The sequence below is a fragment of the Pelodiscus sinensis genome, chromosome 9, assembly GCF_049634645.1.
Source record: "Pelodiscus sinensis isolate JC-2024 chromosome 9, ASM4963464v1, whole genome shotgun sequence".
NCBI lineage: Eukaryota > Metazoa > Chordata > Testudines > Trionychidae > Pelodiscus > Pelodiscus sinensis.
The window spans coordinates 65569262-65594522 of NC_134719.1; the positions used below are offsets into that span (position 1 = coordinate 65569262).

Consider the following 25261-nt stretch of genomic DNA (forward strand, 5'->3'; position numbering starts at 1 on the left):
TTTAAGTAGTAAAAAATGTTCTTTCATTTGCAGAACTTATGTATACTGTTCATTGGATTTCAGCATAACTCACTTTCAAGAAGCGCTCCTATAGTGGCCCACCGTCTGCTTGCAGCACTTGCTGTGGTCATACCATAGCAAAGTGGCACAAAGCAATACTGCACTCAGTAAGCAGAAACCATGGTCTTGGCTCTTCACTGCTGGCTCTGCTTTCACTGACGGGTACGTTTTGTTTGATATTTTTAGGGGCACTCTCTCATGCAGCTCAGAACACGGACACATGACAAAATGACCGCCTGCTGCGATGCTTGTAGCACTACTTCATGCTGCTATCAAAGTACTTTTGAGGTAGCAGCACTGCAGCTGTTAACCCAACAAGATCCGATTCTGTTCCAGAAGGGCTGGCTGAAGATTAGATGATAAAAAAGCTTGGGGCCAGGTAAGAAGTGCCCTCCATGGCAGCTGCAACTCCAGTGGGCAGTCGGGGGGAGGAGTGCATGCCCCCTGGCTGCGATCGGTCTAGGTTCATCTGTGCACTTTCCCCGACAGTGAGAAAGAGGAACAGCTACCAATATTCCCATATGAATCGGGGGCAGGGGACAGGGAGGGAGAATTTCAGCCCCCCAAAGTACATGGGGGTGGGAGGGCCAGGGCTGGGGCAGTCCCAGAGGGAGAGAGGCATGCACCCAGTCAGCCCATTTCACCTTATATGGAAAAGCAATCCTATTCCAGATACATCGTGTTCTCCTGGTACAACCAAACCCTACCTTGCTCTTAGTTATGATAAGAGAAAGCTGCATACTGAATGTGGTGGTTCTAGCCCTTACAGTTTAGGAGTTATTGAAAAAACAGACCAATAGACAGATGGACAAACGCTCATGGTCAGTCTCTGTGTCTTAGTCTCCATATGATCATCTTCGTTCCCAAGTGAGAGAGCTTTCAACTTCCTCCAGAATCCAACACCTGTCCCCCACCTCACAATTCCAGTCCTTTGTTCTCAAACAGGGGTCTATGTTCAGCTTCCCTACTGAGAGATGGGGAAATCCCTTCCCAGGAGTGCCACTGTTTGCCAGTGTCAATGTCCTGGTGACTGGGTTTTCCACTGTCTTCTCAGAGTGGGCCTCGGCCAGTCCTTTTCAATAACCCATTTGGGCTCAGACAACTAGGCGACATGCATACATCTCTGTGTCTCAGTCTGCCCTGAGAGCCACAGTCTCTTTTCCCCTGCTGAGTAGTCATGCAAAATATCAGGGAAACTGATACAATTATTAGACAATTCTTATTTTTTCTACATCTTTTCCTTCTTCGATAGCAAACTGAGCTTTCACTTTTCCCAGTGGCTTGAGGAAGTTCAAAACCACCACTGTTATCTCTAGTGGACCTAGTGTATTTCTCATCACATTTGTGGCTATTCTACCATGCATTTTCATGACCCTTACAGCATTGTTTTTAATCATCCAAACTTACAGTTTCCAATACTTATAAAACTGCTGCAAACTATCTTCCCTTCTGGAAATTGCGTCACATAATTCATTCTCCGAGCCTGAGTTACTGGCTTCTTTTCTTGGATGCACAGAGTATGTGTCAGTCCCCTGTCCCAAGCAAACCTTACTTCATCAATCCTGAATGCTTTTTTTCTTCTATACTGTACTGTTTATTTTTAGCAACAAAATTGGCTGTTTGCTTATTTGGCCTCTTGATTTTTCACAACAAATCACATGCCGTGTCAATATGGGTGTATCTAGACTACATCGAACTGTGGAAAGAGGATATGCAAATTCCAATCGCGCTTTCGAAGGTGAAAGTAATTAATACAATTTTTCGGAAGTGAAAGTAATTAATACAAGCAATTTTTTCAGCATATCCTCCTCCTCCCCACCCCCGTCGAAAAGCTGCATAAACCTCCTTTTTTAAGGAAGAGCCTCTAGAGTTCTAGAGATTTTGCCACTTGCTCAGATTCAAGGCTCTTCGGTAAAGGCCTTCTGAACTGGGTGAAGATACTCCTTCCCCAACCTAAAGGAAAGGGAGAAAACCTACTTGACTCTTACAATAATAAGAGAATCAAAAACTCAGCTGGCTGAGTTTGGAGGCCTTCTTAAAAATGACATTTTCTTTTTGTATGTAGTATTGCGATAGCCATGTTGGTTCCAGAATATTGGAGACAAAACGAGGGTGAGGCAGTATCATTTTGGTCCCGTTAAATATGTTTTCTGTGTTAGTTTGGTTTTGGTCTCCCTGTCTTGGATCCTATAAAGGAGGGAATGCTGCAAACTCCCCTTCCTCTAACGAATGGATAGGGAAGATCAGTAGGAGATGACAAACCAAACAGGAGACGTAGCTATTTGTCTGTGGTAGGTTTCCTTGGCCCTAGCATTGAAGCCTTCTCTCATATTGAGGGTCCCTGGAACAATCTCAAAAAGAAAAAAAATCTTCCCTCTTGAGCACTTGAATAATCCCAGAGTGTCTTCCTACCTTAGGGACTGGACTGATGGATGGACTACTCACTGAGACCAGCTCAATGGCTTGTTCTGAAAGTTCCCTCTTTTTAGGAGGGGACGCAGCAGAGCAAGAGGAGGACTCAGTCACTGACAAACACCAGAGGAAGAAAGTAGAGCCATAATATGAGGGTGTCTCCACAAATGCCCCGGAGGGTGAACAGAAAGATTTGAATATGCTAGTTTAATCAGTGTCAGTAAATGTAGAGGCAAATTAGAACAGTGGGATGGAGTACTCAGAGGTAGATATGAGACCAGATAAGCCTAAGGCAAAAACCAGAGTATCTAATCACCACTAATACAAAAGGACAGGTTTTGTTTTGCCTTACCTGATGCTGGGGTCTGTGTGGGGCATGGCCATCAGCTGAGAATCTGCATTCTCCCCTGTAGAGCTCTGAAAAGGGAAACAAATCACATCACACAAAAGGGAAGGCAGTGGTCTCCTAAATTCAATGCTATACTGTACATGAATCCAGGTCACCAACAAAACAAATTACCTTGCAGTGCACTTGTGAGACAGGTGATCACAGATTTAAGCCCAACAGCAGGTCTGACAGTTACCATGCAAGTCACACGCATAGGAACGAGGACGGCTGTTCCAGATACATTGCTCACAGCTAAGGCTACTGTAGAGGGGTGGCCACATGGGCAGCACGTGAACAGTTGACTAGTGGAAGCTAGCTCCCAGCCCCTGCTCCTTTCACCTGAGGTCCCACTCCTTCCATCTCCCTGCCTGAGCCTCCCCACTCCTATGGCCACCAACCCCTGGGGTGCTGGCAGCTGGACAGGCTGCATGGCCCCAGCCCTGGCGCATTGGGGGGTTGAGTGGGCAGCCCATGGTATCTACCACCTATGAAGAGCTGCACTCTTAAGAGTCAAATAGGGTGTCAAGAGGTTCCAACAACTCAGTCTCTAACTCCAAGTTACCCTTTTATATTTAAATCACCCTGAGGGACTGCCTAGGAAGGCCCTACTACTATCTCAGCAGGTGAAGCAAGTGGATGCAGATCTGTCAATTCTGTTTCCCCTGCTGGGGGAGCCTCGGCTGAGGCTGGCTCTTCTTGGGACCCTACTCTGATTCCTCCTCTGAGTCGGGGGCAGGTGAGAGGTTGTCGCCAACCACTTCTCAGATGTCCCTGGACTGACTGGTGCACATGCTCCGACATCTGAGGAAACTCCAGAGAGCTGCCCCAGGGCTCTGAGGTCATGCGCTTGCTGGCAGTGCCAGGGAAAACCCTTATGTCCCCAGTGGGTGACCTTGACCTGCAGGCAACGTGCCTTCCTTGCTGTCCAAACCTGAGGCTCTCTTGGGGACCATGGCAATAACACTGCTGCTTGCCTGCCTGTTCCATGCCAGTCATCCCCACATTCCTCTCCAGGGGACGGGCTGTACTGAGTGCCACATCTCTGGTGATGGTACTTGCCTGGCAGACAATAACCCAGTGATCCACGCCTCGTGCTCTGAGAGCAGTGTTGCTACCAACCTGGAACGGGGACAGGAAGGGGAGACCTATGTCTTGACTCTGAAGACTAGTGATGAGACTCCAGAGACTGGCAGCACAACACAACACAAGGGATCAGTATCGTGAGTCTGGACAGCAATGCAGCTCAGGGGACCAGTGCCAAGCCTCTGGGGACTGGCTAAGTGCCTCTGTGGGGCTGCGCCAGACAGCTGGTGATTGACCCAGGGAGCAGAGCTGGGAACGCTGGCCAGAAAGCTGACTCATGTCTGAGAGCCAATGGCACTGCTCTGCAGCGATGGAGATCACAGAAAGGCCCTGGGGTGGGCTTTCCCCTCCAACAAGCAATGTCACTGGCAGGTGTCAGCAGCACCAGAAGAGACAACATGTCCTTAGTGGTCTAGAATGCCTGTGTGCGGATGGTACCATCATAGGACTTCCTGGGGTGGCCAGGTGGGTCTCCGCACCTCCTTACATGCTGAAGCCTTGCTAACATCCAGAGATGAGCTGCTTGTTTGCTCACCTCTTACTCTCTCCTTCCACTTACAGTATGTAGGAGACTGGCCCCTCTCAGGCCTGTTCTGCTTCTTAGACAGCACAGTACCTTAGACAGTATCTCTTAGTCCACCCACTGGCCAGCAGGAGCCTTTGCAAAGGCTGCTCCCTTGCTCTCCCTGCTAGTCGCTGCCTCAAGATTGCATTCATCTGCCCATAGCCCTGCAGCACCAGCTCTTACTGCCTTCCTCGTGCTCCTTCTTATATACCTCCTTCTCAGGCAGAGGTGAGGAGAAGAGCTTAGTGCCCATAACACCTGCTTCTCCTGGCTGGGAGGAGGGCTTCTGGGGCTTCTTGGCCTGCCGCAGCCACTCCAGTTGCTTCCAGGTGAGGCCCTACAATGTTGTTAACATTTTGAGAAACAAAGAACTCCCACAAGCCTTCGCACTCCCAGCTGGCTGGCTACAGGCTAGTCCTGTGGTGTCCAATCAATTCCGAAGTAGCAGCCACTATAGTGAACTAGCCACACTCAACTGGCCAAATAGCCACATGTCAGACTGTTCCCCTCACCACATTGCCAGTATCTGCCAAAGGGTCATGGAGTTATACCTCTTCCCAGGGGAGCCTGACAAGACAAAACTGAGGTTTAATAGTTAATAAATATTTCGCACAGTGTATGTCCCATTGCCCAGGATGCTTCAATTCACGTTGCATTAACATCTCTATGAAATGAGATGTTTGGAAAGTTGACAGATACTCTTTGCCACCTGATGATGAAGTTAAAAATCTGTACCAAACAGATCTCATTAATTCCGAGCTTGCACTATTGCCAGCAAGTTATCCATTTGGCAGTGTTTTAAAGCATGAATAGCAACCCATGGACAAAAACGTTAAGCTGGGACTTTCAAAACTAACCTTAAAAGGTCTGCTGTAGTACATGCTTAGCTGCACAAACCAATTGTATACATCTGCACAGTCCACAGAGCAATCCAGTAGCTTATGAAAAGGGAACTTCAATTACTCTTGGACTCTCATGAACACAAGATGGGATAACTCCAATTAGCAGATTTCAACTAATTCTAGTCAATTGAAACCAGTTCTCTGGATTGCATCTTTTGCCCATTGCATCTGTTTTGGAATGCACCTTGAACCCACTCCCATTGAGTTCTAGGGTGCTGCCAATTCCCTTCAATAAGGAGTGACAAAGCTCTGACTTGGCCTCGGTGGGTCCTGCACTTCCTGGCAGACTGCGCTTGCCTCAGAAGCTCTCTCTCAACTTCAATCTAGCCCCTCTCTTTCGAGGCAAGGGTCACAGCCTACTGAGCCACTTTCATCAGAGGCCATAAGGGGTTGGTGGGACAACTCCCACAGTCTCTGTTGCCACATTGGGCTTAGTAGGGGCAGTCTAGCTTCCCCGTCAGGTGATGGCACCTCTATCGTAAATTGGGGCAGGCCCACCTTCTACTCCAGCTGCCAGCACAGGGGCCCTAATGGCAACATCTCCCTTCACCTCCAGAGCTGCTACGATCCCCTGGCCACTCCTCTCTCAACAGGCCCTTCACCCTCACCTCAGCACTTCCTTCCTGCGGCCTCTTTATGTTTGTACTTCCCAGAGGCTGGAAATTCTTATTGGACAAGGATAATTTTTAGACATTTGTCCTTAATTATATAAGATTTGTTATTTATTACTGCTCATTTGTAGTATTCAATTTATTTTCTATTGTATAAAAACCCTACATTAAAAAAACCCACTGAGTTAGGAAATGCCTAATTTAAGGTTGTCCATGCAGCTATAATTTAGCCCTCTTATGAATCCTCCACACCATCTGTTTTCAAGCCTCTGCCTTATTCTCTGTCCAACTTGTGCATTGAATGAGTCATGGTACCACAACACAAAAGGGAGCATATGATCATATAATTAGGCTGTACCATAATGCATATGTTTAAGGGAGTGAATTCGTTTTAACAGGCTACATTAATTCTGACTATTTAACTTTTGAGTGTTTGGCTTTTCAAACAGTTTTTAAATGTAATTTCATAGGGCTTTTTTTAAAAAGGAAAATGAAAACCACAAAAATTCTAGCGAATGGAAACATTCTGGTAATGGATCATCAGCAGGAATTGAACCTAGGAGCTTTAGAGCACAGCCCAGACCTCTACTACTTGAACTGAAGCAGTGTCTCAACCAGTAGTATGAATACCCTTGGGGGTACTTGAGAGGAATCTGAGGGGTACACATCAACACAACTGAAATTTGGAGAAAACTAAATTTTTGTTTTAAGTTTTACAGCGCTTTTATTATTTTTGTACTTTTTACACCCACACATTTCATTGCCCGCCCAGCTACGATTAAGTCTTGTAAATAAATGTGTTGCAATGGTAGAAAAAAATTGTGCGTGTCTGAAAACTGTAGGTGTTGCAGAGACGGCTTTGGTTTCTTCAACCTTAGGACTCTGTTCCAGGCACAAGGATTGTTAGGAAGAGATGGGATCCACCTAACCAAGAGAGGAAAGAGCATCTTCACGGGCAGATTTGCAAACCTAGTGATGAGGTTTTAAACTAGGCTCGTTGGGGGATGGTGACCAAAACCCTGAGGGCAGTGGGGAAGTCGAAATGCAAAGAGGAACGAGCAAGAAAGGAGGACCCATGATTCGAAAACCAGTTGATCGACCTGCTCTCTGTAATCTGAGGTGTTTGTACACTAATGCGAGAAGCCTGGGTAACAAACAGGAAGAATTGGAGGCCCTGGCCCAGTCCAAGACCTACGATTTGACTGGGATAACAGACTTAGTGGGATGACTCGCATGACTGGAGCACTGTCATGGAAGGGTATAAACTGTTCAGGAAGAACAGGCGGGGAGAAAATGAGGAAGAGTTCCACTGTGTGTAAGAGAGCACTATGATTGCTCAGAACTCCAGTATATAGAGGGAGAAAAGCCTGTTGAGTCTCTATGGATCAAGTTTAGAGGTGTAAGCAACAGCAGTGATGTTGTGGTTGGTGTCTGCTACAGGCCGCTGAATCAGGTGGATGAGGTAGATGAGGCTTTCTTTGGACAACGTAGAAGTTTCCAGATCGCAGGCCCTGGTTCTCACGGGGGACCTTAATCACACTGACATCTGTTTGGAGACCAATACGGCAGTACACAGACAATCCAGGAAGTTTTTGGAGAATGTTGGGGATAACTTCTAGGTACAAGTGCTGCAGGAACTGACCAGGGACCGTGCGCAGCTTGACCTGCTGCTCACAAACGGAAAGCACCTAATAGGGGAAGTAGAGGTGGGTGACAACCTGGGAAGCAGTGATCATGAGATGGTAGATTTCAGGATCCTGACCAAAGGAAGAAAAGAGAGTACTAAAATACACACCTTGGACTTCAAAAAAATCAGACTTCGACTCCCTGGCTAAGTAGCAGTTCCGTAGAAGAGGACCTGGGGATTACAGTGGATGAGAAGCTGGACATGAGTCAACAATGTGCCCTTGTAGCCAAGAAGGCTAATGGCATACTAGGTTGCATTAAGAGGAGCATTGCCAGTCGATGATCCAGAGATGTGATTATTCCTCTTTATTCATCTCTGGTGAGGCCACATGTAGAATAGTGTGTCCAGTTCTGGGCCCCCCCACTATAGGAAGGATGTGGACGCATTGGAGAGGATCCAGCAGAGGGTGAGCAAAATGATTAGGGAGCTGGAGCGCATGACCTATGACGAGAGACAGAGGGATTTGGGTTTGTTTAGTCTGCAGAAGCGAAGAGTGAGGGGGGATTTGATAGCAGCCTTCAACTTCCTGAAGGGAGGTTCCAAGAGGCTGTTCACAGTAGTAACGGATGGCAGAACAAGGAACAATGATCTCAAGTTGTGGTGGGAGAGGTCTAGGTTGGATATTAGGAAAAACCATTTCACTAGGAGGGTGGTGAAGCACTGGGCTGGGTTACCTAGGGAAGTAGTGGAGTCTCCATCCCTAGAGGTGTTTAAGTCTCGGCTTGACAAAGCCCTGGCTGGGTTGATTTAATTGGGACTGGTCCTGCGTTGGGCAGGGGGCTGGACTTGATGGCCTGCTACGGTCTCTTCCAGCTCTATGATTCTACTGGGGGTACTTTTATTTTATTTTTTTGAAAAGGGGGTATTTTATTAAAAAAAAGTTTGAGAAACACTGAACTAAAGGAGTAACTAGTTGCAGTAGCAGGCTCTTCTCCTCTGTACAGGCACGCCATTAGTGTAGGGCTACTCATCTTTGGAAGCCCCGGGGACCACAATGATACTCTCAGCACATGCAGAGGGCTGCAACATAAGTGTGGTTGCATATACATGCAAATATATATGCAAATAGCTTCTTTCACAAGGATAGGCATGAATACAGAGATTAAGGCAAGACTACACAACACACAGGCCCCATTTTAAGTCATCTCTGCCGATATTAAAAAAATACAACATTTACCCGATTTCCATCCATATGGCAGCACTTTTAACGAGCAATGACAGTCCAGGAATTTAACTATTAAAACGCCTCTCAATAGAAGACAATTATATTGACTCCTTTTTTGCTTTGTCCCCCACCGGCAGGACATGTGTTGAGCCCTGCATAAACCCGAACTGCACCGTGGGATGCAAACAAACGGGCTGCGGGTTGAGTAGCCCTGCACTAGACACACACCACCGTGACTTGCACAATTATTTGCTGAGCAGCAAAGGACTGTTGGGATTCCGTCAGAATTCCTAGCTTCTACTTCAGACTGGAAATACGACTTTAACTATTAGAACAATTTACCAAGGGTTTACTATCACTGGTACTTTTTAAATTAAGATGGGATATTTTTCTAAGATCTGTCCTAGTTCAAACAAATTATTGTAGGGAAATTCTGGAGCCTGTATTATGCCAGAGATCTGACTAGACAGATAATCACAGTGATCTCTTGTGGCCTTGGAATTCCCCAATCTATGAAATGTCTGGCTCTGAAGAGGAGTATGGTCTATGGTTACTGACAGCATAGCCAAGCATACAGGTTTGCCAGTGAGCCTTTGGATGAGACTTGGATCTGAGACAGAGACAGGAATTCATTCCCTGCTCTCCTGGAATAATGCTGTGCTACTTCTGTGCAAAATCTGTAAACCAATGAGAATGATGCTCACTATGCTCTTCAACACACCAACTCAATAATAAGGACTATATAGTGCACAGAACTCACAATACCCATTAATGGAATGTTCTCCCCCCTCTCCCCAGCTCCTACACCAAAGGTGAAGGGATACACATTGCTGCTGCTGCTCCTTCATCCTCTCAGGAGCTTGAGCTCTGTGCATGGGCCCAGCATGTAGGAGACGAGTGATCCTTAGAAGCACCCTTAAAATCATAAAATACTAGAACTGAAAGGAACCTCAAGAAGTCAAAGTCCAGTCCCCTGCACTCAGGGTAGAACCAAACACCATCTACACCTTCCCTGAGAGGTGTCCGTCTAACCTGCTCTTAAATATCTCCAGTGAAGGAAATTCCACATCCTCCCTAGACAATTTATTCTAGTGCTTAACCACCCCGAGAGAAAGTATTTCCTAATGTCCAATCTACACCTCCCTTGCTGCAATTTAAGCCCATTGCTTCTTGTCCTAGCCTCAGAGGTTAAGGAGAATAATTTTCCTCCCTCCTCCTTGTAACATCAAGATGCAGATCAAGGTCAGCAGGACTGGAAATATATTCAGTGCAGATAGAATCTTCAGAGATTTTTGCTGCAAGCCTCTAAAAACCTTTACTGGATTGGTGCATATGACAATTCAGAAGCCTAGAACTCTGTCAATGCTGGAAGGAGTCTCAGGAAGTCCTCCAAAAGCACCTCCCTCATTAACACCGTTTCTTCACCAAATTTCAAGTTCCTGCTCCAAAAATACAGACTGCTAAAACTTTCCAGTTAAACGGCTGGATGTATTTTCTAAACACAGGGAAAGATTGTTTTACATAGTCTCATCCTTTCGAATGGCTAAACCAATCAGGGATTCCAGAAATAACTACAGATTGAATCTTTCTGGTCCATGATTCTCTGGTCTGGCAACATCCATCAGGACCATGGATGTTGCTGAACAAGAGCACCCTGGTGAGGGCCGGTAGCGAAGCCAGGCTGGTGGCCCAGAGGCAGGGAGCTTGGCAGCCGGGGGAGGTCACTGGGGCTGACAGCTATTGAGGTCTGTTTGGAATCTGTCAAATGCCAAATCAGGGAGGTCCTACTTGTAGTGCGCTAACCCTTTGCTCTACCCATCTGCGGCTCTCTTTCCATCTTTGATCAATTTTACTTCACTCAAAAGCCTTGTGGAATGAGCAGTGTCTCAGGAAGTCTGGTCATGTTGCCAGCAGTTAACTTGTGTGGCTAATGATCCAACAGATCAAACCTACCTGGACTTGTGCTTTCTGTGATTGGTTATTAGGCATCCTACTAGATCTTGTTCTTTCCACTTCATGCCTATGAACCCACCCTCGAAGTTCATGATTTAACCTGTAAAATGCAACATTAAATTAGGCAGGTCTTTAAAAAAAGGTGTCAAAATGTCTTGGGTTTCAAGCAGCATTTTAACAGTCCACTTGGAAATTCTCATGATTTAATGTTAGGTGGTTTTTCATCTTAATGTTTTATATTGTATGCCTTTTTACACTGGTGCCCGAGCGTTAATCACAAGCTCAAAGAGAATTCATAGCTAAATATCTACTACATGTTAATTTTGGACTGGATTTTTCCACCTACAATAGTGCCTACATTCAACTAAACAAACATAAATCCTGAAAGCAAAGGGGGAATATTGAGATTTAAGTCACAAGTCTACCAACTCAAGAACAAACCTGGGTGAAATACTCAATTTAATTGAGAGTAGAGGTGAAAAAAGAAGAAAAGAAAAAACACGCAGTGATGGATTCACGTAGCTGGATACCGCACAATTCCAGCTCCAGATGCATGGGATGTCTTGAGCTGTGAACCCACTGGATCCTGAGCTCAACCTGGTAAGCTGCTGGCATCTGGTCTGAGAAGCTAGTAGGACTAAGGACTCTGCCAAGTGCCATCAGACTGGAGGGTCGCCCAGCTACACCAATATAGGTCCATCCAGACTCTGAGCCAGGTGGCACAGGAAGTTTACCCAAACAAAGTGTTTTCCTATTACGGCTGTATTGGACCCTGCTTGCGCCTGCCTCCCACACTCAACCTGGTTCCTAATTCCCACTATGCTCCTGCCTTACCCCTACTCCCACCATGATCCTACTCCAGGCTTAATCCTTGCCTCTCCTCCTGTCCCAGTCCTTACACCTCACCTCCAATCATTAGTAACTAGTTCCGGCTCTGACCCTGGCCTCTGACTTCTGATCCCGATTCCAGCTTGATACCCATTCAGTATCGGACCTTGGTTCTGACTAGGAATGTGAACGACAAGCAAACGTTTATCGGACAGTCGACATGCTTGTTGACTAGTCACTTCTCCCCTTTGCTGCCTCTACCAGAAAGAGCCGGGGTGGCGGGGAGGGAGAGAAGGGGATGCTTCAATGCAACAGCGCTGCATGGACCCTGGGCTCCACGAGGCACTGCCACCTTGAAAGGTCACGTGGAGCCTGACATCAGGCTCCCCATGGCATTTCAAAGTATCAACACTGCATGGAGCCCTAGGTCAGCTAGGGCCCCGGGCTCCATGCAGTGCTGCTGCTTTGAAATGCCGCAGGGAGCACAGGGCTAGCAGGGGACTGCTTGAGTCCCCCCGCTGTCCCCATGCTCTCTGCAGCGCTTTCACTGCTAATGGAATAGTCAACGCAAATGGCAATTAATCAAAATTTTACATCCTTAGTTCTGACCACCGTTCCCTCTAAACTTTTTCATCCATGTGCAGAATAAATCTGAGGCATGTGTGAATATGCAGCACCAGCAGAAACAAAACTTAGCTGTGGGTGCTCTACTGATCAGCTGGGCAGCATCTGAATCTCTCCTGAGTGGCCATAAACACGCACAGCTTACAGGGAACACTGGCTCTGACTCTCAGTTTTGTTTCCTGCATCTGATTCTGGTTTACCTCTGGCTGTCTAACTGGTAGTTAACTATGGTGCAGACTCCTTGGCTTGGTTCCCTTTTCTGGATGCCAGCTCCACCCTCTAGACCTGAATCCTGCTCAGACTACTAGGTAAGACAATCTACACCATGGTACAAAACAGCACACAGTTTTAACTAAACGTAAAAAGCTAAATCAGGTTTGTGTTGCCATTAATCACAATGCATCCAAAATGGATATAAACAAAAATCCAGGCACCTCTACAAATTAAAAAACACACACTGGGAAATCAATATTTGCTGACCTGAGAGACTCAGTCCGGTTGACCAGCGGCTGACAGGGTGGTGGAGAAACGTACAATAATGGGTCTTCCGTTACTACCATTAAGGCTTTGTTATCAGATACAGAACGTTCATATCTGGAAATAAAGACACCAAAATCCCTTCAAGTTTCTTGCCAAGTTCCTGCAAGGTTCTAGAAAACGACAATTTGCAACCAATAACTCAGTATTTTGTTCCCTCCTCCCTTAGGATTTCTGAAGACACAACACATGGAATCATATCAGCAATATCTTGGATTGGGAGCCACAAACAAAATTTGACCAGTAAGCCAAAAGTCTGCAGTGCTCGCTCACACACACGCCAAAGAAGTTAGCAGTTTAACTGTTCACTTATAGTTATCTCCATGGGCCATGGAAGTTGTTTTGTCCTAAGTCCAGCACAATGGGGCCTGAGTCTTAGGGGCTACTGCAATACAAATAAGAGGATAAACCAGCACTCCGATTAGATTTGCAGATATCATTCATCACTTGCAAACCTTCTGCCCACAGCCATTGCTTTACGCCTACAGCACTGTGCTAGTAGTAGGTGGACTAGTGAATCTGGGTGACTGGTAGACAAAAAGACCTAGCCATGAAGAAAAGACAGTTACTTACCTCGTAACTGTTGTTCTTCAAGATGTGTTGCTTATGTCCATTCCATCTAGGGGTGTGTGCGCCCCGTGCACAAGTTCCAGAAGCCTTTTTGCCCTTAGCAGTACCCGTAGGGCCAGCAGGGGAGCCCCCTGGACTGACACCGGTATATCCTAGCATATAACCCCCTGCTGGCCCTCCACCCCCTCAGTTCCTTCTTGCTGGAGATTCTGACAAAGGTGGAGGTGGGCAGGATTGGAATGGACATGAGCAACAGATCTCAAAGAACAACAGTTACGAGGTAAGTAACCATCTTATCTTTGAGAGCTTGCTCATGTCCATTCTGTCTAGGTAATTCCAAGCAAACCCGTAAGGAGGCAGGTCAGAGCCTACAGCGAAACAGACTGCAGCACCACCTGACCTACCGCTGCGACCTGACTAGCTTGCTGTGTGATGGCATAATGCTTGGTGAAGGTATGGACTGAGGACCAGGTGGCCGCCCTGCATCTGTCCACGACCAGCACCTGGGCTAGGAAGGCCATGGAAGAGGCTTGGGCCCTAGTCGAGTGGACAGCCACCTTCCCCCTAAGACTGTAACCAGGGCTTGCCAAGTGGCAGCAAGCCCTGCTCACCAGTCGCGCGGTTCTGCGGGCTGTGCCGGCTTTGCGGCTTGTAATCTACTCGCCACAGGCAAGTAGATTATGTAATTTGTCGAGCCCTGATCGTAACAGGTCTTGATACACGATGTGATCCATGATGAAAGACACTGAGCTGATACCGGGGAACCCTTCATCCTGTCTGCTATGGAGACAAACAACTGAGTGGACTTGCAAAACAACCGCGTCCTAAGTAAAAGGCGAGACCCTCCTAACGTCCAGTGAGTGGAGCCCCCCTCCCCCATCCGCATGCGGCTTTGGGTAGAACACTGCAGGAAAATCTCCTGGGACACGTGGTACAGGGAAACTACCTTAGGGAGGAAAGTCAGGTGGGGGCGCATCGTCACCTTGTCCCTCGAAATCACTGTGTATGGAGGTTCTGAGGAGAGGGCCCACAGCTCCTGGCTGAGGTAATGGCCACCAGAAACGCCGCCTTCCATGAGAGGTGAGAGAGAACACGTAGCCAACGGCTCGAATGGTGGGCGCATGAGCCCCTGCAGCACCAGGTTCAAATCCCACTGCAGCACTGGCCATCGGATGTGGGGATATAACCTGTCCAGTTCCTTCAGGAAGCGCTTTACCATATCCTGTGCAAAGACCGACCTTCTGCCCTCTCCTTGGTGGAAGGCTGCAATGGCTGCCAGGTGTACCCTAATCGAGGAGGTGGGCAGCCCCTGGCCCCGGAGGTTGAGACGATAGTCCAAAATAAGGGGAATAGGGGCCCTTTCTGACTGATCCAAATAGAAAACCTCTTCCATTTGGCTAGGTAGGAGGATCTAGTGGAGGGTTTCCTACTCCCTGCGAGTACCCTCCTCACTGGGTCTGAGCAAAGGAGTGTTCCCCCCCTCAGCCACTGATCATCCAAGCTTTGAGGTGGCGGGATTGGAGGTTCGGGTGGCACAGCCGACCCTGGTCGAGCTCCTGAGTTAGGAGGTCCGGGACCATCGGCAGGGGGATGGGATCCGCGATCAACAGTGACACCAGAGTCGTGTACCAATGTTTCCGGGGCTATGAGAATGAGCGTGGCCCCACCCCTCTTGACCTGCATGACCACATCATGGATCAGGGGAAAGGGAGGAAAGACATATAGCAGGCCCACTGGCCATGCCTCCACGAGGGCATCCCTCATGGACCCCTTGCCCTGACTCCTGTATGAAAAGAACCTGGGGCACTTCCTGTTGGCATGGGTTACGAACAGATCTATTAGGGGAGAGCCCCACCTGTGGAAGAGGGGGGTCTTCCACCTTCCCCTTGATCAACCATTCATGAGCCAAAAAGGTCCAACAGTCAGTCTGCCAAGGTGTGCATGACCCCGGCAGGTAAGTGGCCTGCAAATGAACCCCCTGCGCAATGCACAGATCCCAGAGAACTAGCACCTCCTGGCATAGGGTCCATCCTGAATTTTGACTTTCTTAAGAAGGCATTGAGCCCCCTTACGTCAAGGATAGGGCAGAGACCCACCTTGGATTTTGGGATCAGGAAGTAGCAGGAATTGAAGCCCCTTCCCCGGAGGGACAGTAGGACCTCTTCTACCACCTCTAGGGAAAGCAGCAGGGAGACCTCCTGCCTGAGCAGGGTCTTGTGAGAGGGGTCCCTGAAAAGGGACCAGAAAGAGGGATGGGAGGGCAGGGAAGAAAGGAACGGAATAGCGTATTCCCTGTGTACCGTGTCCAGTACCCAAGGGTCTGCGGTGATAGAGCACCAGGCCCAGTAAAAAGGGGATAATCTCTGGCGGAAGGGTGGAAGCAACTGGAATTCCGTTCCCGGGCACACCTTCAAAAGCCGGGCTTGGGCCCCTGGGACTTACTGGAGGACCCGGAGTTCTCTGTGACCTCCTCCTATTCCCCCTGGCTGTAGGAGCCCTAGGCCACCTCCTACTGTCAAATCGCGGCCCTTGCTGATAGCCCCTCTGTGGCCTCTAGCTGAGGGGACAGCGCTGCGGGGCCGAGGTGTGGATGCCAAGGGACTTTAAAGTGGCCCTGGAGTCTTTAAGGCTATGTAGCTTGCCATCCATTTGCTCCGAGAACAGCCTGGAGCCCTCGAAGGGGAGGTCCTGCAACGTCATTTGGACCTCCTGCGGTATGCCAGGGACCTGGAGCCACAAGCACCTATGCATAACTATGCTCATGGCCATGGCCTGAGCTGCTGAGTCTGCAGCATCCAGGGCGGCCTGCAGCGCTGTTCGCACAACTATTCGCCCTTCCGCCGTAAACATGGCAAACTCCCGCTGGGAAGCTTGAGGGAGCTGGGCCTTGAATTTGTCCACCGCCACCCAGGAGCTGTACGCATACCGGCTAAGCATCGCCTGCTGGTTTGCGATCCTCAGCTGTGGGCCCGCTGTAGCATATGCCTTGTGCCCCAGTAGGTCAATCTTCTTTGGCTCCTTACTTGTTGGAGTAGGGCCCCACAGTCCCTGCCTCTCCCTCTGGCAAGCAGCCTGGACCACTGCTGAACCTGATGGTGGATGCACAAAGAGATGCTCATGCCCAGACTGGGGCATGAAATACCTCCGCTCAGCCCCTTTCTGTGTGCTAGTGTCTGCCATAAGGTTTTGGTTATCTTTGCCACTGTTTTATTCAGAGGGAGGGCGATCTTAGCCAGGGTGTCAGCAGTAAGAATGTCCACCATCGAGTCTGCCTCCTCCTTGACCGCCTCTGCCTGTATGCACAGGTTCTGTGCGAGGAGCCTGAGGAGGTCTTGATGGGCTCGCATGTCCATTGTAGGCATATGCAGAGACGGGTCTGCCAAGGTCTCGTCCGGCAATGGGGACGAGGATTCCAGCAGCTGGGGTTGAACCACAACTGTGGCCATAGGATCAGCCCTGGGGCCAGGGCTCTGTGCAGGGCCTTCTGGGGGAGGCTGACGGAGTGCTTGAGCCGATTCACCTCTCGACCCTGAGGGGCTACTTCTAGTCTCTGAGCCCAGGTCTCTGGTAAGCGGGGTGGCAGAGGGAGCAGACCTGCAGCTAGAGTGTACCATGGTCACCATGGACCCTGGTCTCGAGGGGTCAGGGCCTTGCGCCTGATAGGCCCACGGTGTCCAGAAGGGCCATTGCATAGGCAGCTGCCACTGAGGGGGCCACATCTGGACCATAGGTGGGCTGCGATGCCCCAAGCGGTGCCAAGATGGGGACCAGTGACCTGATCTGGAGCGGCACGCTGACCTACGGGACAAGTGAGAGACCATGGATGCAACCGACCGTCGAGAGGAGGATGGCGAGACTAGAGACTCTGCATCGGACTCCGAAGAGTATTCCGACACCAACTGTGGGGTGCCGAAGACCCTTGCTCTCCTTGCGCCGCATGATGAACCATGGCTGCTGGTTTCCCTCTATAGGGTACGGGTGGTACCGGTGGGGGTGGCATGGCATTGTACTCCGGTGCCGGAGGGCGTGGTGCCACCAGAAGCGGTGCCGACTGCACGGGGAGAGGCGCCCTCCTCCATACTGCCTCCTGCACCGGAGATGCTGGTGCTGACAGTGCAGTGCCCGGCTCCTGCCAGGGTGATGGCTTGGGCGGTACCGGCTGCAATGCTGGGGCCAGCTTAGCCACATGGCTCTCGCGGCCTGCGTGCTCCTCCATGATGTGTGGTGCTGCACCTGGGGAGGCCATGAGCTCTATCAGCTCCTGGGCCGCGGAGAACGCCTCCGGCATGGATGGCCTTCGGATCTCCTCCATGGACAGGTCCTGGCCTCTTGGGGGTCCCAATCTCACCAGGCTCTTGAGGGCGAGTGCTCCGATCCCGCTTCCCCGGCAACCTTTCACCTCGTGCCCTCTTACTAGTTGACTGCACCAGAGATTGAGATGGTACCTCGGCGCCTGTTGCGTGTCCCTCGTTGACGCCGGTGCACTCCTTACTGATGGTGCAGGAGCCGGCACTGGGTGTTGAAGTGCAGCTGGCACGGGGAGTAGGGGGAGGGGGTTTGAAGTGCTGACTCCATTAACAGGAGCTTAAGCCTGGAATCTCTTTCCCTCTGCGTACGGCTTAAAGGACCTGCAAATCTTGCAGGTGTCAGTCAAATGGCCCTCACCGAGGCACTTCAAACAATCTTTGTGTGGATCTCCACGGGGCATGGGTTTAGAGCACTGCCAACAGGGCTTGAAGCCCTGGGTAGGGTTGCCAGGTGTCTGGTATTCACCTGGACAGTCCGGTATTTTCTAAATTTTCCCCCAGCTGGGAGGCAAAAATGCCAGGCACCTGGCAACCCTACAAACACTCAGCACCCAGCCTCTCCCCCTCCCCAAACCTCTCCGGCTCCCAACACCCCCAGACCTCCGACCCCAGGCCTCATGCTTACCTGGTTCCCCAAGGCTGCTGGCCAAAAGACTTAGGGGAAGCAATGCTTTCCCCTGGGTCTTAGTGCTCAATGCTAACCCTAACCCTGTTCCTATCCCTGCACTAACTCTTAAAGGGGACATGCTGTTTTATTTTTATTGGCTTACCTGGAGTTTTGGTTTTTTTGCTCAACAACTTTGGTCTCTCTCCCTCCCCCCCCCCCCCCACCTTTTTCCCCTTCAACAGAATTGTTTCCCAGGTTTTTTTTTTTGAGTGTGGGGAGGGGAGGGGGGGGTGGGGGTGGGGGAGAAGGGTGTTCGGTATTTTTGTTTCAACCATCTGGCAACCTTAGCCCTGGGCGCCCCCTCCCCCCACATCCCCTCCTCCTAGGCCCAGATCTGCTCCTTAATCCCTTGCTTTGCAGCGTACACCGCTTCATATGGAAAGCTGACAGCAACTTTTTACCTACTATGCTGGAAGAGACTGGGAGCTGCTCTCTGAACTGTATGCAAGTCCAGTGGTGGGGACTGTCACAGGATGTGCTCAGCACCAGAACGGGGCCAGGCAAGGCCTGATGGAAATGCACATTAAAAGCCCGACACCACAGCAGCTTACTCCTGCTTTGCTGAGACATGTGCAAGCTCTCTCTCTCACCAGGGAATGCATGCACTGATATACCCGATTAAGGGGTTGGCTCATTTTTATATCTCAGTGTATCAAGATTAGGCCTTAAGAGGAATCTTGCTAGGCTGATCCTGTAACCACAGTATAAGAAGAATAAGCTTTCAAGGCACTCCATTTTTAGGTTTTGCTGCTCTAACAATGCTAACTTAACTCTGCCTCGTGATGCACAGGGAAATGGAAGTCAAGAGAGCAATGCATAATGAACAGCTAGCACTTTTAAACTGTAAATGTATTTGCCATACCTCTCCTTATTCCGAGGGATGACATCAGGCATTTGCTGAGCCACGTTGAGCTGGCTGGCTGAGAACCCCAGCAGATTTCTGCTCCGGTGGGAAAGGCTCAGACTGGGTTCAGCTCCACTGGGATCCCTTTCAAATACGCTGAAATTCAAAAACACATACCGTGACATCATATTCCATATTCTTTATGAAAATTTGCACGATACAAGTATGACATATCAGATAAACTTTATGCAAGATGGTACTTGTCAGGCATCATTGGAAATATGATTCACGGTATATGATTATCCCATTCATATGCCCAGGGCTTGACAAATCCGCTTATCTACTCACCCATGGCAATAAAAATGACAAGAGTATGGCACAACTGCCATATGAGAAGAGATTAAAAAGATTGAGTGTTCACCTTAGAAGAGAGACTACTAAGGGGGAATTTGCCAGAAGCCTATAAAATCATTACTGGGGTGAAGAAAGTGAATAAGAAAGTGTTATTTACCCCTTTCACATAACACAAGAACCAGAGGATCGCACAATGAAGTTAATAAGCAGCAGCTTTAAAAACCAATGTAGAAAAATACTTGCTCACACAACACACAGTCAACCCGTAGAACTCATTGCTAGGGGATGCTGTGCAAGATTAAAGGTAAAAACTACCTCGTTCATTTTTTAATGCAAAGTTCTTGGGGAAAGGATCCATCAATGGCTATTAGCCAACATGGTCAAGAATTCAACCCCATGCTCTGGATGTCCCTAAATCTCTGTGTGCCAGATCACTCGATAAACTGTCCAGTTCTATTCATCCCTCGTAAGTACATGGCACCATCCACTGTTGGAAGACAGATACTGTTAGAGGGACCACTGGATTGACCCAATATGGCCATTTATGTTATTACGCAGGTTTGGTTTTCACTGACTTAAAGGGCTCAGCTTGGTTTTGATTGCCTGTTACAGTGAGATAACTAATGTAATTTCTCACTCTAAAATTCTAGCAGGAGACAGGGCATGTGCAGTGTTTACTGCATGGTATCTAGGGAAGGTCATCACTACACTCTGGCTGTGTCTACATTGGCATCCCGTTCCGGAAAAGGGATGCTAATGAGACACTTCAAATGCCGCGGGGGATTTGCAATTCCGAAGTGTCTCATTAGCATCCCTTTTCCGGAACGGGATACCAATGTAGACACAGCCTCTATGTTCCTGGTTCACCCCTCCCAGTTTACCTCCACTACATTTCCACAGTGGTGTAACTAACCTAGGCTTGTTATTCCATGGTAAAACACCCCTTTTTGGTTAGTGAAGATAGAGCTGCAGTGCACTGTGAGGTCCTCATGTTCCACCTACCAGGAGTATGTTCTCTCTTTCCCCTTGCCTGAGGTGTTACTGACTTCCCAGTGTGTTTATAAAACATCTGAAGGAAATAAGGGCCTGCAATCTCTAAGTGCTGTGCTTAAGAGTACGAATGCAGAATATTAACGTTTGCAGAATGTACCAGCATATGAGCAATTTCGCTAACTGCAGCAAACACTTTGCTGAGAAGGACTTTGGTGGTCCAGGAGGTGGCAACTGTGTGTGTAGGGGGTCATTTGTCCAAGGTTCTCTATAGGACAAAGGTTAAGAAAGCTAGCATGCCTAAAAGAGTTCTTTTAAAAGAGAAAGTGGTTTCTCTGGTGTGGAGCAACTGTGTTCTTGCCTGAAGTCAGCTGCTGCTATCAACAGTGTTACGGGTCATACACAGTTGCTGGCTTCCTTTTTCTTCTATTTCATGAAGGTCAGATTGTTGAAAATCATGCACGCACTGAAACAGGCATTTTAAACCTTCTACTTTTTACTAATCAAGTGTCTGCTTTCATAAAAACAGAAGCACAAACTAAAACTGCCCCATTCCCCCGTCCCTCCCCCCATGCAGCAGAAAGGCTAGGATTTGCTTATTTTAGCTGTTGGAGCCTGGCTTTGTGGCTACGACATAGAAAAGTATGCCATGTCAGCAATGGCTGGGGACAGGCTTACTTGAACTTAATGTGGAAAAATTTCAGAATGGTCCCCACATGTACACCTATGAAAATGACAAGATAGGTATTGGCTCTCAGTCCCTGGATGGGAGGAGAAGGCAGGAGATCCATTTTTTTTCCTGTTACCTATTCTTACTGCTAGCAAGAAAAGCTCATCCTATCAGTCTGTAAAATTTATTCGAAAGTAGCACTTGCCAATGGGGAAAACTATTAGTGAGAAAAATGCAAGTTAATTGCCCTAAAAAGAACAACTTTAAAAGTGTATTCTTCTCACAAATCCTGTAACGTGTGTTAATTTAAAAGGTATATAGCTAAGGCTCTCCTACTGCAGAAGAAACTGACTGCCATATCTACATTATCATATAACCATAGAAAATTAGGGCTTGAGGAGACCTCAGGAAGATATCTACTCCAACCCCAACTAAATCAACCCAGCCAAGGCTTTGTCATACCAAGTCTAAAAACGTCTGAGGACATAGATTCTAGCCTCACCTCCCCCTCACAGGCAACCCATTTCAGTGCTTCATCACCCTCCTAGTGAAGTAGTTTTTCTTAATATCCAACCTAGGCCTGCAACTTGACACCATTGCTCCCGTTCTGTCATCTGCTACCACTGAGAACAGCCTGGCTCCGTTCTTTTTGGAACCCCCCTTGAGCTAGTTAAAGGCAGCTATAAGATCCTCCCTCACTCTTCTCTTCTGCAGACTAAGTAAATCCCAACTCTTCAGCTTCTCCTCCTAAGTCACGTGGCTCCATGTCCCAATCATTTTTGTTACTCTGCTGGTCTCTCTCCGATGCATTCACATCCTTTCCGTAATGGGGGCCTCAGAAGATGTGGCCTCACCGGTACTGAATAAAGGGGAATAATTACTTCTCTAGATCTGGTGACAATACTCTTACTAATGCACCCCTATACCATTAGCCTTCCTGGCTCCAGGCCACACCGCTGACTCATTCAGCTTCTTGTTCACTATAATCCCAAGGTCCTTTCCTGCTAGGGTGAAGAGATACTGCTTTTGAAAAATCAGCGTGGGGCACTCACACAAGAAAGTCCTGAATACCAGGACTGTCCCTATAAAAGGGAGACATCTGGTCACCCTATTTTCTGCAGAACTGCCGCTTAACAAGTTGGTCCCCAGCCTGTAGCAGTACTTGGGATTCTACAATCCGAAGTGCAGAACTCTGCACTTACCCTTGTTGAACCTCATAAGATGTTTTGGCCCAATCATTCAGTCTGTCTAGGTCACTCTAGACCAGAGTTTCCCAACCTATGGGTCGCCATTACATTTCAAAAGGGTCGCCAAGAGTCTCCCCAGGTGGCTCTACCCTCCCTCCTCCCCCCATTTAATTGCTTTGGGTCACCAAGTCTTTCTGAATGGTCAAAATGGGTCCCCATCTGGAAACAGTTGGGAACCTCTGCTCTAGACCCTATCCCAGCCCTCCAGCTTACCTACCTCTCCCACCCACTTAGTGTCATCTGAAAACTTGCTGAGGGTGCAAACAGCCCATCATCCAGATCGCTAATGAAGATATTGAAGAAAACTGGCTCAGGATCGACCCCAGGGACACACTGCTTGATACTAGCTGCCAACTAGACAGCGGGCCATTGATTAGGGATGTAATAGTACAGCTGATTAACCGATAAGCAAAAGCTTATAGGTTAATGCTATAGAGCGCGCACATTTCCCTCCCCAGCCCCGCCAGAAATTTTTTTAGCAGGCTGGACAGCAACATGGCTTAGTCCTGGCTCATGCCAAGCTCACAGGGCCTTCTCCTGCTGTGGCTCCATATTTAAAGTGTATTAGGAGCTGGGCAGGCAGACAGCTCAGCTCAGTTCTGGCTCGCACCAGATCTGGGAGCACAGACACCCCCCCCACCCCAGACAAGGGCTGCTGCCACCTGTGCTGCTACCTCTTTATCAGAGGCAACAGTACAAAGTGACAGGCAGCAGGTCCTTGAGGGAGGTTGGTTTTTAAACTGGATCTCCTTGCAGACCAGCTCCTGCATGGCACCCCATGCTGCTGCCTCTGATACAGAGGCAGCAGCACAGTGTGGCAGGGGGCTCCTTGGGAGTGAGGCACACTGGCTGCTGGCCCTGCCCTCAGGAATTATAGAATAGTCGACAAACTGATAAGAATTCGTGAGGTTACTCAACTATTCCATTAACCGATATTTAACATCCTACCATTGATCACTACCCGTTTAGCCCGACAATCTTGCCATATCGTAAGTGTGCATAAGGTTGTGTTTCTCTCCCTCAGATGACATCACCAGCACAGCTGACAGCAATAAAAATCAACACCTGACACCAGAACTAAAGCATTGCTGCAGCACCTGGCCTCCAACTGGATTCTTCAGGAACAGGCTGTAGATCAGTGGAAGACTGGGCACCAATGCTACGGAATTGCTTGCAGACAAGTCACTGTTGTATGTGTTAAGTATTGCCCAGTGTTGAGATGCACAAAATTTTCCAGGCCAACTTCTATGAGATTTTTCCCATTTACTATCCAAGAGACCAGAATAGCAGAGAACAATTTACACAAAAAACTCCCCACACTTCTTTCATATAAAACACAGCAGCACTCTGTTTCTTTCATGAAAGGGTGCTAAGGCATCGTGCTATCAGCCCTGAGAAGTAGTTATTTGTACAAAACAAGGTGTGTGAACACCATAACCCGGAAACATTTGGGTAGACACTAGCAGATCCCACACAGCTTTGTAGGGACATCGGAGAGAACCCTTTCATGTGCTACAGGAACATCATACCACAGAATCGTTCATGCGATACACATGCCTCTCCATTTCTAGTGCAGGGAAAGCAAGCATGGTAGCTGAAGATGGAGGGGAGCGGGATTCTGGAGACCTGCAGGGCCAAAGAGGCCATAAAAGCTATTAGGCTCACACAATTTCATATAGCATTTAACTTAAAACTCTAATGAAAATTAAGGCAGTAAATGCGTGTGCAGCGAAGTGACGTATCCACATGTGGCGCACTGTTTTCTTACTTTTATGCTTCCCAAAACCAATAAAACCATATCTTAGTCAAATCCAAGCCAATTTTCCCCTGAATGGAATGAGTTTATAACAAATGCAGACATTTCCTATCTCTAAAGTTACTCAGAAACAAACATACAACTATTTGGGACAGGTGTTAAGAATTAAGCAGGGCAGCTGCTATGGCAACTGTACCACTGGGCAGCTGAAGAAACATGGAAAAAGAGGGCCGTCAGAGACTGCCTCTGTTCAAACAGAGGGACCAAAGAAAATATGCAGAAAGCATCCTGGGATGGGGGAGCTTGTGACAACTTGTTCTAGGCGCTGTGCAACTTTTGATAGTGTGGGCAAGACAGGTGTGCTATGTTCCACACTGAGGCGATTTCAAGGCCAGTTTCAATTTTCATGTCAGTTGTTTTGGCTCCACAACAGCTTTAAAAAGAGTTAACCATTGTTGCAATAAAGAGAAACGTGTCTCACTTTCCTCTCACCAACTTTTTCCACTGAAACTATTATAATAGAATCACGAATAGTAGGATGGGCCAGGACCTCAATTGGTCATCTATCCCAGTTACAGGCACAGAAGCAGGAGGATTATCTAGAACATCCCTGAAAGGTGTTTGACTGACCTGTTCTTAAAAACCTCCAATGACAGACCACACAGCTTCCCTAGGTAATTTATTCCAGTGCTTCACCACCAGACAGTTATGAAGTTTTTCCTAATGGCTAAACTAAATCTGCTTTACTTCAATTTAAGCCCATTACTATTTATCTTGTCCTCAGAGGCTGAGAATGTATTACCCTCTTCATTATAACAATCTTTTATGCACTTGAAAGATGTTATGCCTCTGTCTTCTCCAAACTAAACAAACCCAGCTTTTTCAATCTTTCCGTACTGGTCATTTCTTTCTAGACCTGTAATAATTTTTGTTGCTCTCTGGATTTTCTCTAGTTTGTCCACATATTGTATCAACTATGGTGCCCAGAAGTGCCACACAATACTTTAGTTGAGGCCTTATGAGTGAATACAGTGGAAGTAT

At 48.2% G+C, this 25261-nt stretch overlaps 1 protein-coding gene and 1 long non-coding RNA gene across 3 annotated transcripts in view; one reads left to right on the top strand and one right to left on the bottom strand.

Annotated features, from left to right (window-relative positions):
- On the top strand, positions 1 to 25166 carry LOC142830634 (uncharacterized). The gene is made up of 3 exons (XR_012906079.1): positions 1 to 439; positions 12985 to 13058; positions 23489 to 25166. It is a non-coding gene; the product is annotated as an uncharacterized LOC142830634 (long non-coding RNA).
- ATF6 (activating transcription factor 6) overlaps positions 1 to 25261 on the bottom strand; it is a 115852-nt gene that overhangs the window by 53134 nt on the left and 37457 nt on the right. For both annotated transcript variants that reach the window (XM_075937105.1, XM_075937104.1), the window contains exons 10-13: positions 19222 to 19359; positions 12759 to 12872; positions 10827 to 10926; positions 2825 to 2889 (exon numbers count right to left, since the gene is read on the bottom strand). In XM_075937105.1, coding sequence (XP_075793220.1) covers positions 2825 to 2889; positions 10827 to 10926; positions 12759 to 12872; positions 19222 to 19359 — 417 coding nt within the window. The remainder of the gene's footprint in view (positions 1 to 2824; positions 2890 to 10826; positions 10927 to 12758; positions 12873 to 19221; positions 19360 to 25261) is intronic.